The following is a 15,000-nucleotide window of genomic DNA, read 5'->3' on the forward strand; positions in this document are numbered from 1 at the left end:
ACTCTCAGTCCTCTGCTTTACCCTCAGTCCTCTGCTTTACCCTCAGTCCTCTGCTTTACTCTCAGTCCTCTGCTTTACTCTCTGTCCTCTGCTTTACTCTCAGTCCTCTGTTTTACTCTCAGTCCTCTGCTTTACTCTCAGTCCTCTGTTTTACCCTCAGTCCTCTGCTTTACTCTCAGTCCTCTGCTTTACTCTCAGTCCTCTGCTTTACCCTCAGTCCTCTGTTTTACTCTCAGTCCTCTGCTTTACCCTCAGTCCTCTGCTTTACCCTCAGTCCTCTGCTTTACCCTCAGTCCTCTGCTTTGCTCTCAGTCCTCTGCTTTACCCTCAGTCCTCTGCTTTGCTCTCAGTCCTCTGCTTTACCCACAGTCCTCTGCTTTGCTCTCAGTCCTCTGCTTTACCCTCAGTCCTCTGCTTTGCTCTCAGTCCTCTGCTTTACCCTCAGTCCTCTGCTTTGCTCTCAGTCCTCTGCTTTACTCTCAGTCCTCTGCTTTACCCTCAGTCCTCTGCTTTGCTCTCAGTCCTCTGCTTTACCCTCAGTCCTCTGCTTTGCTCTCAGTCCTCTGCTTTACTCTCAGTCCTCTGCTTTGCTCTCAGTCCTCTGCTTTACTCTCAGTCCTCTGCTTTACCCTCAGTCCTCTGCTTTGCTCTCAGTCCTCTGCTTTACCCTCAGTCCTCTGCTTTACTCTCAGTCCTCTGCTTTACCCTCAGTCCTCTGCTTTGCTCTCAGTCCTCTGCTTTACTCTCAGTCCTCTGTTTTACTCTCAGTCCTCTGCTTTACCCTCAGTCCTCTGCTTTACCCTCAGTCCTCTGTTTTACTCTCAGTCCTCTGTTTTACCCTCAGTCCTCTGCTTTGCTCTCAGTCCTCTGCTTTACTCTCAGTCCTCTGTTTTACTCTCAGTCCTCTGCTTTACCCTCAGTCCTCTGCTTTACTCTCAGTCCTCTGTTTTACCCTCAGTCCTCTGCTTTACTCTCAGTCCTCTGCTTTACTCTCAGTCCTCTGCTTTACCCTCAGTCCTCTGCTTTACTCTCAGTCCTCTGCTTTACCCTCAGTCCTCTGCTTTACCCTCAGTCCTCTGCTTTACCCTCAGTCCTCTGTTTTACCCTCAGTCCTCTGCTTTACCCTCAGTCCTCTGCTTTACTCTCAGTCCTCTGTTTTACTCTCAGTCCTCTGCTTTACCCTCAGTCCTCTGCTTTACCCTCAGTCCTCTGCTTTACTCTCAGTCCTCTGTTTTACTCTCAGTCCTCTGCTTTACTCTCAGTCCTCTGTTTTACCCGCAGTCCTCTGCTTTACTCTCAGTCCTCTGTTTTACTCTCAGTCCTCTGCTTTGCTCTCAGTCCTCTGTTTTACCCTCAGTCCTCTGTTTTACCCTCAGTCCTCTGCTTTACTCTCAGTCCTCTGTTTTACTCTCATTACTCTGCTTTACTCTCATTACTCTGCTTTACTCTCAGTCCTCTGTTTTACTCTCAGTCCTCTGCTTTACCCTCAGTCCTCTGCTTTACCCTCAGTCCTCTGTTTTACTCTCAGTCCTCTGCTTTACCCTCAGTCCTCTGTTTTACTCTCAGTCCTCTGCTTTACTCTCAGTCCTCTGCTTTACTCTCAGTCCTCTGCTTTACTCTCAGTCCTCTGCTTTACTCTCAGTCCTCTGCTTTACTCTCAGTCCTCTGCTTTACTCTCAGTCCTCTGCTTTACTCTCAGTCCTCTGCTTTACTCTCAGTCCTCTGCTTTACTCTCAGTCCTCTGCTTTACCCTCAGTCCTCTGCTTTACTCTCATTACTCTGCTTTACCCTCAGTCCTCTGTTTTACTCTCAGTCCTCTGCTTTACCCTCAGTCCTCTGCTTTACCCTCAGTCCTCTGCTTTACTCTCAGTCCTCTGCTTTACTCTCTGTCCTCTGCTTTACTCTCAGTCCTCTGTTTTACCCTCAGTCCTCTGCTTTACTCTCAGTCCTCTGCTTTACTCTCAGTCCTCTGCTTTACCCTCAGTCCTCTGTTTTACTCTCAGTCCTCTGCTTTACCCTCAGTCCTCTGCTTTACCCTGAGTCCTCTGCTTTACCCTCAGTCCTCTGCTTTGCTCTCAGTCCTCTGCTTTACCCTCAGTCCTCTGCTTTGCTCTCAGTCCTCTGCTTTACCCACAGTCCTCTGCTTTGCTCTCAGTCCTCTGCTTTACCCTCAGTCCTCTGCTTTGCTCTCAGTCCTCTGCTTTACCCTCAGTCCTCTGCTTTGCTCTCAGTCCTCTGCTTTACTCTCAGTCCTCTGCTTTACCCTCAGTCCTCTGCTTTGCTCTCAGTCCTCTGCTTTACCCTCAGTCCTCTGCTTTGCTCTCAGTCCTCTGCTTTACTCTCAGTCCTCTGCTTTACTCTCAGTCCTCTGCTTTGCTCTCAGTCCTCTGCTTTACTCTCAGTCCTCTGCTTTACCCTCAGTCCTCTGCTTTGCTCTCAGTCCTCTGCTTTACCCTCAGTCCTCTGCTTTACTCTCAGTCCTCTGCTTTACCCTCAGTCCTCTGCTTTGCTCTCAGTCCTCTGCTTTACTCTCAGTCCTCTGTTTTACTCTCAGTCCTCTGCTTTACCCTCAGTCCTCTGCTTTACTCTCAGTCCTCTGTTTTACTCTCAGTCCTCTGTTTTACCCTCAGTCCTCTGCTTTGCTCTCAGTCCTCTGCTTTACTCTCAGTCCTCTGTTTTACTCTCAGTCCTCTGCTTTACCCTCAGTCCTCTGCTTTACTCTCAGTCCTCTGTTTTACCCTCAGTCCTCTGCTTTACTCTCAGTCCTCTGCTTTACTCTCAGTCCTCTGCTTTACCCTCAGTCCTCTGCTTTACTCTCAGTCCTCTGCTTTACCCTCAGTCCTCTGCTTTACCCTCAGTCCTCTGCTTTACCCTCAGTCCTCTGTTTTACCCTCAGTCCTCTGCTTTACCCTCAGTCCTCTGCTTTACTCTCAGTCCTCTGTTTTACTCTCAGTCCTCTGCTTTACCCTCAGTCCTCTGCTTTACCCTCAGTCCTCTGCTTTACTCTCAGTCCTCTGTTTTACTCTCAGTCCTCTGCTTTACTCTCAGTCCTCTGTTTTACCCGCAGTCCTCTGCTTTACTCTCAGTCCTCTGTTTTACTCTCAGTCCTCTGCTTTGCTCTCAGTCCTCTGTTTTACCCTCAGTCCTCTGTTTTACCCTCAGTCCTCTGCTTTACTCTCAGTCCTCTGTTTTACTCTCATTACTCTGCTTTACTCTCATTACTCTGCTTTACTCTCAGTCCTCTGTTTTACTCTCAGTCCTCTGCTTTACCCTCAGTCCTCTGCTTTACCCTCAGTCCTCTGTTTTACTCTCAGTCCTCTGCTTTACCCTCAGTCCTCTGTTTTACTCTCAGTCCTCTGCTTTACTCTCAGTCCTCTGCTTTACTCTCAGTCCTCTGCTTTACTCTCAGTCCTCTGCTTTACTCTCAGTCCTCTGCTTTACTCTCAGTCCTCTGCTTTACTCTCAGTCCTCTGCTTTACTCTCAGTCCTCTGCTTTACCCTCAGTCCTCTGCTTTACTCTCATTACTCTGCTTTACCCTCAGTCCTCTGTTTTACTCTCAGTCCTCTGTTTTACCCTCAGTCCTCTGCTTTACTCTCAGTCCTCTGTTTTACTCTCATTACTCTGCTTTACTCTCATTACTCTGCTTTACTCTCAGTCCTCTGTTTTACCCTCAGTCCTCTGCTTTACTCTCATTACTCTGCTTTACCCTCAGTCCTCTGTTTTACTCTCAGTCCTCTGCTTTACCCTCAGTCCTCTGCTTTACCCTCAGTCCTCTGCTTTACTCTCAGTCCTCTGCTTTACTCTCTGTCCTCTGCTTTACTCTCAGTCCTCTGTTTTACCCTCAGTCCTCTGCTTTACTCTCAGTCCTCTGCTTTACTCTCAGTCCTCTGCTTTACCCTCAGTCCTCTGTTTTACTCTCAGTCCTCTGCTTTACCCTCAGTCCTCTGCTTTACCCTCAGTCCTCTGCTTTACCCTCAGTCCTCTGCTTTGCTCTCAGTCCTCTGCTTTACCCTCAGTCCTCTGCTTTGCTCTCAGTCCTCTGCTTTACCCACAGTCCTCTGCTTTGCTCTCAGTCCTCTGCTTTACCCTCAGTCCTCTGCTTTGCTCTCAGTCCTCTGCTTTACCCTCAGTCCTCTGCTTTGCTCTCAGTCCTCTGCTTTACTCTCAGTCCTCTGCTTTACCCTCAGTCCTCTGCTTTGCTCTCAGTCCTCTGCTTTACCCTCAGTCCTCTGCTTTGCTCTCAGTCCTCTGCTTTACTCTCAGTCCTCTGCTTTGCTCTCAGTCCTCTGCTTTACTCTCAGTCCTCTGTTTTACCCTCAGTCCTCTGCTTTGCTCTCAGTCCTCTGTTTTACTCTCAGTCCTCTGTCTTGCTCATAGTAAACTATGTGTGATGTAAATGATCCTATTTGCCGAATCAAAGCCGCCATTTCTTCAAACCTCAGTACTGCAACTAATAGTGAATCTATGGGTTTTTAAAGTGGGAAGATGGCGGCACGAATTCACGTTTGCAGCGGCATCACCCAGCACCGGTGTGGGAAGGTGGCGGCGTGAACGTAAGTTTGAGGCGGCCTCACCCAGTACCGTCCATGCAGTGTCTTTGTCCACATCCACATCTAAGTTTGTGTCTTCGTTTGATGGCTGGGAGAGCTGGAGCTGGATCGGCTGGGAGAGCTTGGTCTGCTGCGTCCTGTGGGCCAAGGGACCACGGCCGCGGGCAGTCTGACAAGACGCGGAAGTGGGGCAGGCTAAGCTAACTGCTAGCCCATGCAGACCGGCAGTTCCAATAACACCGAGGGTGGTCTGGCGGCAGCCTCACCTAGCATTGACTGTGTTTTTGGTGTTGTCATGTGGAGTGCGGGGAGGTGTGTCGGGGGTGCCCGGCTGGGAGAGCTGGTGTTGGATCGGCTGGGGGAGCCTGGTCTGCTGCAACCGGTATGCCCAGGGACTACGGCCCTGCCTGGAGCTGCGCCCGAGGAGGAAACACCACAGGCGGTTGGTCTTATAGGACGTGGAAGCGGGGCAGGCTAAGCTAACTGCTAGCCCATGCAGACTGGCAGTTCCAACAGTCATCCTGCCGTTCGCCCTCTTGGACAGTGAAAAAAAATGTTTTTTTCATATGTTGGATATATGTGTTTGTAGTTTTTTTGTAGTTTGGATATGTGTATTCTTGTAGTTTTTGGATATGTGTTTTTGTCTCTGTGTTGCACAGCTGTGGGCTGGGGGAAATGACAAGTAAACGTTCCCGATTCCCGATGAGCACAACGTTGAATGCGGTTAATACGGAACCGGTTCCAGGCTCGTGTCCCAGTTTTCCAGAGGAAACGGCCATTTGTGTGCGAGGAAGGAGCTGGCGGCGTGAGGACGGCGGTGGCAGTGCTGTATGAAGGCCTTCGCGCCACATACACACTCACTAGAGGCAGCTGCAGCTTCACAAGCCTGTTTATTTTGGGATGACAGCCGGAGGAAGTCTCTGGTTGTAGGCCTCAGCCAGGCTGCGAGGCCAGGCCGCTCAGTTTAACGTCCACTCTTGTTGAACTTCTCTTTTACAGGGGGTATTTTGTGAAACAGGCCTCGTCCACTCATTCCTTTGGTAAACGGCACGTTGCGTGGCTGGTGTTGGGTTCCGGCGGCCTCCTTCTTCAACCTCTCAGATAAAACATTTGAGAGAAATGGTGATGCTATCTTTATTGTGATTCCTTTCAAGACATTGTTATTCTAGCCACGGAGAGTGTGTTGACAGGCTGTATCACAGTGCGGTTTGGCAGCCTGACTGCTCGGGACTGCAGACTGCTGCAGAGGACTGTAAACACGGCAGCAGAAATCGCTGACATGGAACTGACACGCAACTACCACGACTTCATAATATTTACACCACTCGCGGCAAAAGGAAAGCCCAAAACATCATTAAGGACGCCAGCCACGCCGCTCGTGTTCTGTTCTCACTCCTTCCATCTAAAAAAATGTTACTGGAGCATCATATCACGCACCACCAGTGGCGGCTGGTGCTAAAAAATTTGGGGGGGAGGCACAATTTACCTTGGCGCAGCACACCTGACAGCTGCTTTAATGCCCACACAGTCACAGAGTTATTAAGAAGGACCGTGTAGCCTATAGATTTTATCAGGGTTCGTAGACGGTGGATGATTGACAGTTGAGGCGTGGTGGTGGGTGTGAACATGATTGACAGCCACGAGAATTGTCCAATCACATTAGAGCAAAAAACATTACAACAATACCAATTCACTGCCAATAAAAGTGGGAGTGTCTGGGGCAGCACAGAACTGCGCCCCCTAGGAAATCTGAAGAAACCAATCGGACGGCAGCCTCAGGTCACCTGCTCGCCACAGGTTTGAGGGCCTACATGAGGTACGGTTTGGCCGGCGCCCCTCACCCAGGAAGTATATGTAGTCAGACAGGAAGTATATGTATTCAGACAGGAAGTATATGTATTCAGACAGGAATCAACCAAATACCATTTGAATCAATATTTAATGGCTGCTGACAGACTGAAAAACACTTTTGTTTCATAATTATACAACTAAATTATATTTAACACGTTTAAGTAGATTTCCATCTCTTGATGTTTGAAGGGGGCAGCGCCCCCTTCAAACATCTACTGGCCAGCCACCACTGCACACCGCCCGTCTCAGTAAGTTTCTTTCCACAGACAGTCCGGTTGCTGAACAGCTGGTACACCCATACGCATCTTAAAATGTTGTGGGTTTTTTTGGGGATTGTGTGTCCTTGTGTCCTTTGTGTCGAGGCAGAGAGAGCCAGAGCACCAGAATGTCATTGTATTCTAAATAACTATGAAAGTAAAGTTGAACTTGAACTAACGAATATCAACGAATGCCAATGAGAAGAAAATGTCCTATTTTTTGTTTAATTTGGTCAAAGATTTGATGCTTTAGAAATGAATTTCATGGGCTGCAATAAATCCCAGTTTTCAAGGGGGAAAAAAGCTTCACCCTCTCAGGAAGTAAATATTTTAAAACCAGAAGAAACAGTTAACACGAGACACAACGCTGCAGAACACAACAGAGATAATGGGCTGTGATGGGCTGTGGTGGGCTGTGGTGGGCTGTGGTGGGAGGTGGTGGGCTGTGGTGGGGTGTGGTGGGGTGTGGAGGTAGGTGGTGGGAAGTTGTGGGATGTGGAAGGAGGTGGTGGGATGAGGTGGGATGTGGTGGGATGTGGAGGTAGGTGGTGGGACGTTGTGGGGTGTGGAAGGAGGTGGTGGGATGAGGGGGAATGTGTCTACCTGTTCGCTGGACGGAGGCAGTTTGTGGGGGTCCATGGTCAGAGCCTTGAGGTCGTCCGTCAGATTCTGCAGGTGAGTGATCTCCTCTAACATGGTCATCTCCTCCTCCTGATAGACATAGGACATCCTGAGGTCTACTTTCCATACCAGATGACCACCATCGACACATCTACTGTCCATACACACACACACACAAACTTGTCCACCTTGTCGGTAAATGTATAGGTCACACTTTTCTGCTTTATTTTGCTTCTTTAAAGAGAAATAATCAGAATTTATATCAGAATCTTTATATACAGTACAGTATGTACAGTATATACAGTATGTACAGTATATACTGTATGTACAGTATATTTCCCTGTATATACTGTATATACAGGGAAAATGTCCCATTGCCAGCCATGACACTGAGCAGTCTTCTGTGTGTCTCTGAAACGCCGTCGAATGTGTGTGTTGGTGATGTCACAGGCGGACAGTCTGAATGTGAAACCTACAGACCAGACTTCCTGCTCTCCTACTACACTTCTTGGTGGACTCCATTGACACAGACTGCATCGTCAAAATCAATGTGAATAACAAGTTTCGTTTTATGTCAGCGATAGGAATGGACTGGCCTCTATTCAACGGCAGTTCCCTGCTGTCACAGGAAGACAACCTTCCTTCTCCGCTCCACCACGTGTCTGGTGCAGGTCTAGGTTGTCACCGGCCTGGGTGAATGTAAGCTGCATGTTTCTGACTGTACTGGTCTGTGTGATGTCATCACACATTGGCTGTTTCATCACTCGGCTTGTGAAGGTGAAAGCTGGCGAAACTTTAGCATTAGGGGGCGTCTGGGTGGCGCGGCGGTCTATTCCGTTGCCTACCAACACGGGGATCGCTGGGTCGAATCCCCGTGTTGCCTCCGGCTTGGTCGGGCATCCCTACAGACACGATTGGCCGTGTCTGCGGGCGGGAAGCCGGATGTGGGTTATGTGTCCTGGTCGCTGCTCTAGCGCCTCCTCTGGTCGGTCGGGGCACCCGTTCGGGGGGGGGACTTGGGGGAATAGCGTGATCCTCCCACATGCTACGTCCCCCTGGTGGAACTCCTCGCTGTCAGGTGAAAAGAAGCGGCTGGGGACTCCACATGTATCAGAGGAGGCATGTGGTAGTCTGCAGCCCTCCCCGGATGGGCAGAGGGGGTGGAGCAGGGACCGGGACGGCTCTGAGAGCGGGGTGACTGGGCAAGTACAACTGGGGAGAAAAAGACTACAATTTCTAAGTTGCCAAAACACTAGCCTGAGCCTCCGTAACCATGAGCGATGTACACGTGTGAGAACAGCCGTTTCGACTGAAATCTAACATGGGAATGTTGGAAGAGAGGATGAAAATTGAAGTGTAACATGGGAATGTTGGAAGACAGGATGAAAACTGAAGTGTAACATGGGAATGTTGGAAGAGAGGATGAAAACTGAAGTGTAACATGGAAATATTGGAAGAGAGGATGAAAACTGAAGTGTAACATGGGAATGTTGGAAGATAGGATGAAAACTGAAGTGTAACATGGGAATATTGGAAGAGAGGATGAAAACTGAAGTGTAACATGGGAATGTTGGAAGAGAGGATGAAAACTGAAGTGTAACATGGGAATGTTGGAAGAGAGGAGGAAAATTGAAGTGTAACATGGGAATGTTGGAAGACAGGATGAAAACTGAAGTGTAACATGGGAATGTTGGAAGAGAGGATGAAAACTGAAGTGTAACATGGGAATATTGGAAGAGAGGATGAAAACTGAAGTGTAACATGGGAATGTTGGAAGACAGGATGAAAACTGAAGTGTAACATGGGAATGTTGAAAGAGAGGATGAAAACTGAAATGTAACATGGGAATGTTGGAAGAGAGGATGAAAACTGAAGTGTAACATGGGAATGTTGGAAGAGAGGATGAAAACTGAAGTGTAACATGGGAATGTTGGAAGAGAGGATGAAAACTGAAGTATAACATGGGAATATTGGAAGAGAGGATGAAAACTGAAGTGTAACATGGGAATGTTGGAAGAGAGGATGAAAACTGAAGTCTAACATGGGAATATTGGAAGATAGGATGAAAACTGAAGTGTAACATGGGAATATTGGAAGAGAGGATGAAAACTGAAGTCTAACATGGGAATGTGGGAAGAGAGGATGAAAACTGAAGTGTAACATGGGAATATTGGAAGAGAGGATGAAAACTGAAGTGTAACATGGGAATGTTGGAAGAGAGGATGAAAACTGAAGTGTAACATGGGAATGTTGGAAGAGAGGATGAAAACTGAAGTGTAACATGGGAATATTGGAAGAGAGGATGAAAACTGAAGTGTAACATGGGAATGTTGGAAGAGAGGATGAAAACTGAAGTGTAACATGGGAATGTTGGAAGAGAGGATGAAAACTGAAGTGTAACATGGGAATATTGGAAGAGAGGATGAAAACTGAAGTGTAACATGGGAATATTGGAAGAGAGGATGAAAACTGAAGTGTAACATGGGAGTATTGGAAGAGAGGATGAAAACTGAGGTGTAACATGGGAATATTGGAAGAGAGGATGAAAACTGAAGTGTAACATGGGAATGTTGGAAGAGAGGATGAAAACTGAAGTGTAACATGGGAATATTGGAAGAGAGGATGAAAACTGAAGTGTAACATGGGAATATTGGAAGAGAGGATGAAAACTGAAGTGTAACATGGGAATGTTGGAAGAGAGGATGAAAAAGCGTGAAAGGGGAATTTTCTCTGCTGAAGTGGACGCATCATGAATGTTCTTTCAACAAACTGATAACCATCGACAGTTAATCAACATGCACATCAACAGTGACCAGCAGACAGAACCCAGGACTCTCCATCTGTGTCATGATCCAGCTGTGTCTGTATTAGGATCCAGTCATGTGTCTGTATTGATCCAGCTGTGTGTCTGTATTGATCCAGCCATGTGTCTGTATTGATCCAGCTGTGTGCCTGTGTTGAGATCCAGCTGTGTGTCTGTGTTGTGATCCAGTTTTGTCTGTGTCGTGATCCAGCTGTGTGTCTGTGTTGTGATCCAGCTGTGTGTCTGTGTTGTGATCCAGTTGTGTCTGTGTTGTGATCCAGCTGTATGGCTGTGTCATGAGCCAGCTGTGTGTCTGTGTTGTGATCCAGCTGTGTGTCTGTATTGTGATCCAGCTGTGTGTCTGTGTTGATCCAGCTGTGACTCTGTGTTGGGATCCAACTGTGTCTATGTTATCATCCAGTTGTGTGTCTGTGTTTTGATCCAACTGTGTGTCTGTATTGTGATCCAGCTGTGTGTCTGTGTTGATCCAGCTGTGTCTGTATTGTGATCCAGTTGTGTCTGTGTTGTGATCCAGCTGTGTGTCTGTGTTGATCCAGCTGTGACTCTGTGTTGTGATCCAACTGTGTCTATGTTATCATCCAACTGTGTGTCTGTATTGTGATCCAGCTGTGTTTCTGTGTTGTGATCCAGCTGTGTGTCTGTGTTGATCCAGCTGTGTTTCTGTGTTGTGATCCAGCTGTGTCTCTGCGCTGTGTGGGACTCACCACCACGGGCCGCAGCATGGAGACAAAACAACAGAACCTGCTGCGCTCCTCCACCAGAACCCTCCGCACCGCCTGCTTCTCCGTCTCCTCCAGCAGGATGTACTTATCACTCACATCCTGCATGGCGCTGTCCAACTGAGGCTGGATATCCCCACGACCTGAACACACACACACACACGAAAATATGAATAACCACACACACAAAGAAATACAGATGTGTGAACAAGTGAGAGACAGAAGAGGAAAGAGAGACAGACAAAAAACAGAGACAGGGACAAAGTGAGAGAAGAAGACAGAAACAAATGAGAATGAGAGACAAAGAGACAGGAAGGCGAGGTATGTCCATAGTTTCAGGCTGGTGCAGACACACAGATTCTCCTTTCGGACAAAAATCATTTCATAGTTTTATAACAGTGGTTAAGCCAGACACTGGGGAGGCACAAGCCAGTGCATTCTTAGCACCGGTCCCACGCCCAGCTAAATGGGAAGGGTTGCGCCAGGAAGGGCAACCGGCATAAAATCTTTGCCAAATCAAATATGCAGATCATAAATCAGATTGCATCTGTTGGAGGTTTGCTGCCCAGTAATAAAACAAAGTTCGGAAGCGCTAAGCGCCCCTTTTGACCTATTTCTCTGAAGCAGAGAGTTATCTATGCGTGGAAAATGGTTCTTCCATGTAAAGGTTGAGATCGCAGGGCGTCCAGGTAGCACACCAACACGGGGATTCTGGTTCGAATCCCCGTGTTGCCTTTGGCTTGGTCGGGCGTCCGTACAGACACAATTGGCCATGTGTGCAGGTGGGAAGCCGGATGTGGGTATGTGTCCTGGTCACTGCACTAGCGCCTCCTGTGGTCGGCCAGGGCACCTGTTCGGGGCGGAGGTAGGGGGAATAGTGTGATCCTTCCACATGCTACGTCTCCCGGTGAAACTTGTCACTGTCAGGTGAAAAGAAGCGGCTGGTGACTCCACATGTATCGGAGGAAGCATGTGGTAGTCTGCAGCACCTCCCCGGATCAGCAGAGGGGGTGGCGCAGTGACCGGAATGGCTCAGAAGAGTCGGGTAATTGGCCAGATACAATTGGGGAGAAAAGGGGGGGGGTTGAGATCAAGCCACCAACGGGGAAGAAAAAAGATTTGGGCTGAGAAGGAGGCAAAAACATGAAAAGACAAAGAAGTTAGGGCAATACATTCATTTTCACACACTGAACTCTGCTAGTTAAAGATAAAGGAATAACCCTCAATCTCTGAAGATCCGATCTCACTTTTTCCACTGGGGTTGTAAAATTATCTTTATGTACAGATTTTATGGAGCGAATGATTTTTATACCCAGGTATTTAAAACTATTTTTAGAAAAGCGAAAAGGCTGTTCACCTTGGTTGATCATTGATGCCGAGTTGTTAACTGGTAAACACTTGCTCTTTGTGAAATGTAATTTATTTCTGGAGAAAGCGCCAACGTTTTTAAATACATCTAACATTTCTGATACACAGGCAACAGGGTCAGTGACAGGTTGCCTGCATATAAGGACAAACAATGTTCAATACCCCAGTGACGAATTCCCTTAATCATTGGGGATGCTTTTAGAGCTATGGAGAGGGGTTCAATGGCTATAGCAAATAAAAGAGGCAATAGGAGGGAGCCCTGTAGGGTTCCTCATGAGAGTGGGATGCATGGAGAATGTAGATTATTGGTACAGACGCAAGCCTGTGGAGAGGAATAGAGAAGGCAGACCACTGAGGTGAATTTTCCCCAAAACCAAATTTTTTCAAGATGGCAAATAAATATCCCCATTCCACCCTATTGAATGCTTTTTCTGCATCTAATGAGATAACTACCTCTGTGGCATCCGATGGAGATGCAGAATGAATCACATTTGGGAGCCGACGTACATTAGAAAAAGAGTGGCGGCCCTTCATAAAACCTATCCGGTCCTCTGAAATAATATCCATCAAAACAGTATCCAATTAGCTTGCTAGCATTTTTTGCCAGTATTTTAAGATCCACGTTCAGAAGTGAAATACGACGATAGGAGGCAGTTTGTAGGCTCCGTGCTGGGTTTTAACAAAAGTGAGATTGATGCTTGGGTCAATGATGGAGGAAAAGAGCCTATAGAAATGGCATCATCAAACATTTCCAAAAGATGAGGGGCTAGTTTATTTGAAAACTTTTTAAAAAATTCATTAGGGTACCCATCGGAACCTGGGGATTTGCCATTTTGCATACTTTGAATAGAACTTACCACTTCCTCCAATAAGAAAGGTTTGTCTAACTCCAGATTTAATTCTATACCAATAGGAATTTCTAAGTTATGAAGAAATCTATTCATGGATGTTATGTCACTAGGGGCTTCTGATCTATACAGGCTGGAGTAGTAAGAGGAAAATGTATTAATTATAGCACTCTGAAGTTACATTTTGTGAGTAGTCCACAATTTGGGGAAATCATGCAAGATACAGATTTACATTTCATTTGATGAGCAAGGAGCCGACTTGCCTTTTCTCCATATTCATAAAAAGTACCACATGTATGGAGCAACAGTTGTTCTGCTTTGGCAGTAGATAATAAGTTGAATTCTGTCTGGAGGCCTAATCTCTTTTTAATATAACTTTGAAGTAGGTGTTTCTGAGTATTGTTGATCCAGGTCTGAAATGGATTCAGTCAGTTCTTGTATTTTGATCCTGTGCGGTTTAACAGCATGAGCAGAGTAAGAAAGAATTCAGCCCCTGAGCGCAGCTTTCAAGGTTTCCCAAAGCACTGAAGGAGAAACGGCATCACTTTTTTAGCTTCGAGGATAGTCACAAAATGATTTGTCTGATAATAGAGAGGAACTTAGCCTCCATGGATGTTACTTAGTTGAGTGATGAAACTTATCCGTCAATTAACGTACCCAGATGAACTGATTTAACCTTGTGTGATAGCTTCCACAGAGGGCATTGGGTGGCAGCAGATGGGAAGGACAATTCTAGTAAGAGAGGGGCATGATCCGAGATCACAAGGGCTTTATAGTCTACCGATTTAACAAAAGACAGAAGTGTATTGTCAATGAAAAAATAAACTATTCTAGTACACAAGTGATACACATGAGAAAATAATGAAAATTATTTAGTCTTTGGGTAAAGAATCTCCATGGGTCCACATATCCTGTTTAGTTCATGTATTTTGTATTTGTATTTTCAGGACTGGAGTGGTCCAGTTTGGGGTCAATCACCCAGTTTAAGTCCCCACCTAGGATTAAATAGTGAGTATTACGACTGGGGAAAACAGAACAGAGTTTGGTTACAAATTCAGTATTGGCCCAGTTGGGGGCGTAGACATTAACCAGTATAACTGGCGTTTGGGACAGAGACCCAGTTACTATAATATAATGACCCTGTGGGTGAGGAATAATGTCAGCGGGAAAGAAGGAGATTATTTTTTGTGTGGCTTAATATAGCTGTACCTCTGGACTTTAGTATTAAATTTAGAGTGAAAGATCTGGCCCACCCAAGATTTACGTAGTTGGTTTTGGTCTGAGTCACATAAATGCATGTCTTGTCATGTCTTCAGATGTGATTAACCCTTGTCTGCTTTACTGGCCCATTGACCTTCCATGTCTCATGAGGTCAGCCCGACAGGCATGTCCGCAGTGTTAGGGGAATCAGCCAATGGGGTTAGTGTTGACAAAACTATGTATTAAGAGCAGGCCTGGTATGTGTACACAGGTTTGGAATGACGTGTAAATGTAAAATGAAGAAGACCACTGGGATGTTGTGTGACTCCTACGCAGGACATCAAATACAGAGGAAAGACAAGTACAACAAATCTCGGCTAAAATGAAAGTCAATGTGAAGTGTGTGTGTGTGAGTGAGTGAGTGAACTGGGGGATGAACGACTTACCAAACATGTCGGCTGGACAGTGCAGGGCATGATGGGAGACCACATGGCGATGGGCAGGTTGGTTGGTTGGAAGAACAGAAGGTAAAAGTCAGTTAACATGAGTATTGTTGTTACTACTACAGTTACTACTACAATTAGAGGGGTGGGAGGTGTTATTACTACTATAGTTACTACTACAGTTAGAGGTGTGGGAGGTGTTGTTACTACTATAGTTACTACTACAGTTAGAGGTGTGGGAGGTATTGTTATTACTACAGTTACTACTACAGTTAGAGGTGTGGGAGGTGTTGTTACTACTATAATTACTACTACAGT

The 15,000-nt window shown here is 46.6% G+C and overlaps 1 protein-coding gene across 1 annotated transcript in view; it reads right to left on the reverse strand.

Annotated features, from left to right (window-relative positions):
- LOC130128441 (protein MTSS 1-like) overlaps positions 1 to 15,000 on the reverse strand; it is a 90,190-nt gene that overhangs the window by 14,576 nt on the left and 60,614 nt on the right. The window contains exons 7-9 of the mRNA XM_056298050.1: positions 14,686 to 14,697; positions 10,809 to 10,966; positions 7,263 to 7,370 (exon numbers count right to left, since the gene is read on the reverse strand). Of these exons, the coding sequence (XP_056154025.1) occupies positions 7,263 to 7,370; positions 10,809 to 10,966; positions 14,686 to 14,697 (278 nt within the window). The remainder of the gene's footprint in view (positions 1 to 7,262; positions 7,371 to 10,808; positions 10,967 to 14,685; positions 14,698 to 15,000) is intronic.

The sequence above is a fragment of the Lampris incognitus genome, chromosome 18 (genome assembly GCF_029633865.1).
Source record: "Lampris incognitus isolate fLamInc1 chromosome 18, fLamInc1.hap2, whole genome shotgun sequence".
NCBI lineage: Eukaryota > Metazoa > Chordata > Actinopteri > Lampriformes > Lampridae > Lampris > Lampris incognitus.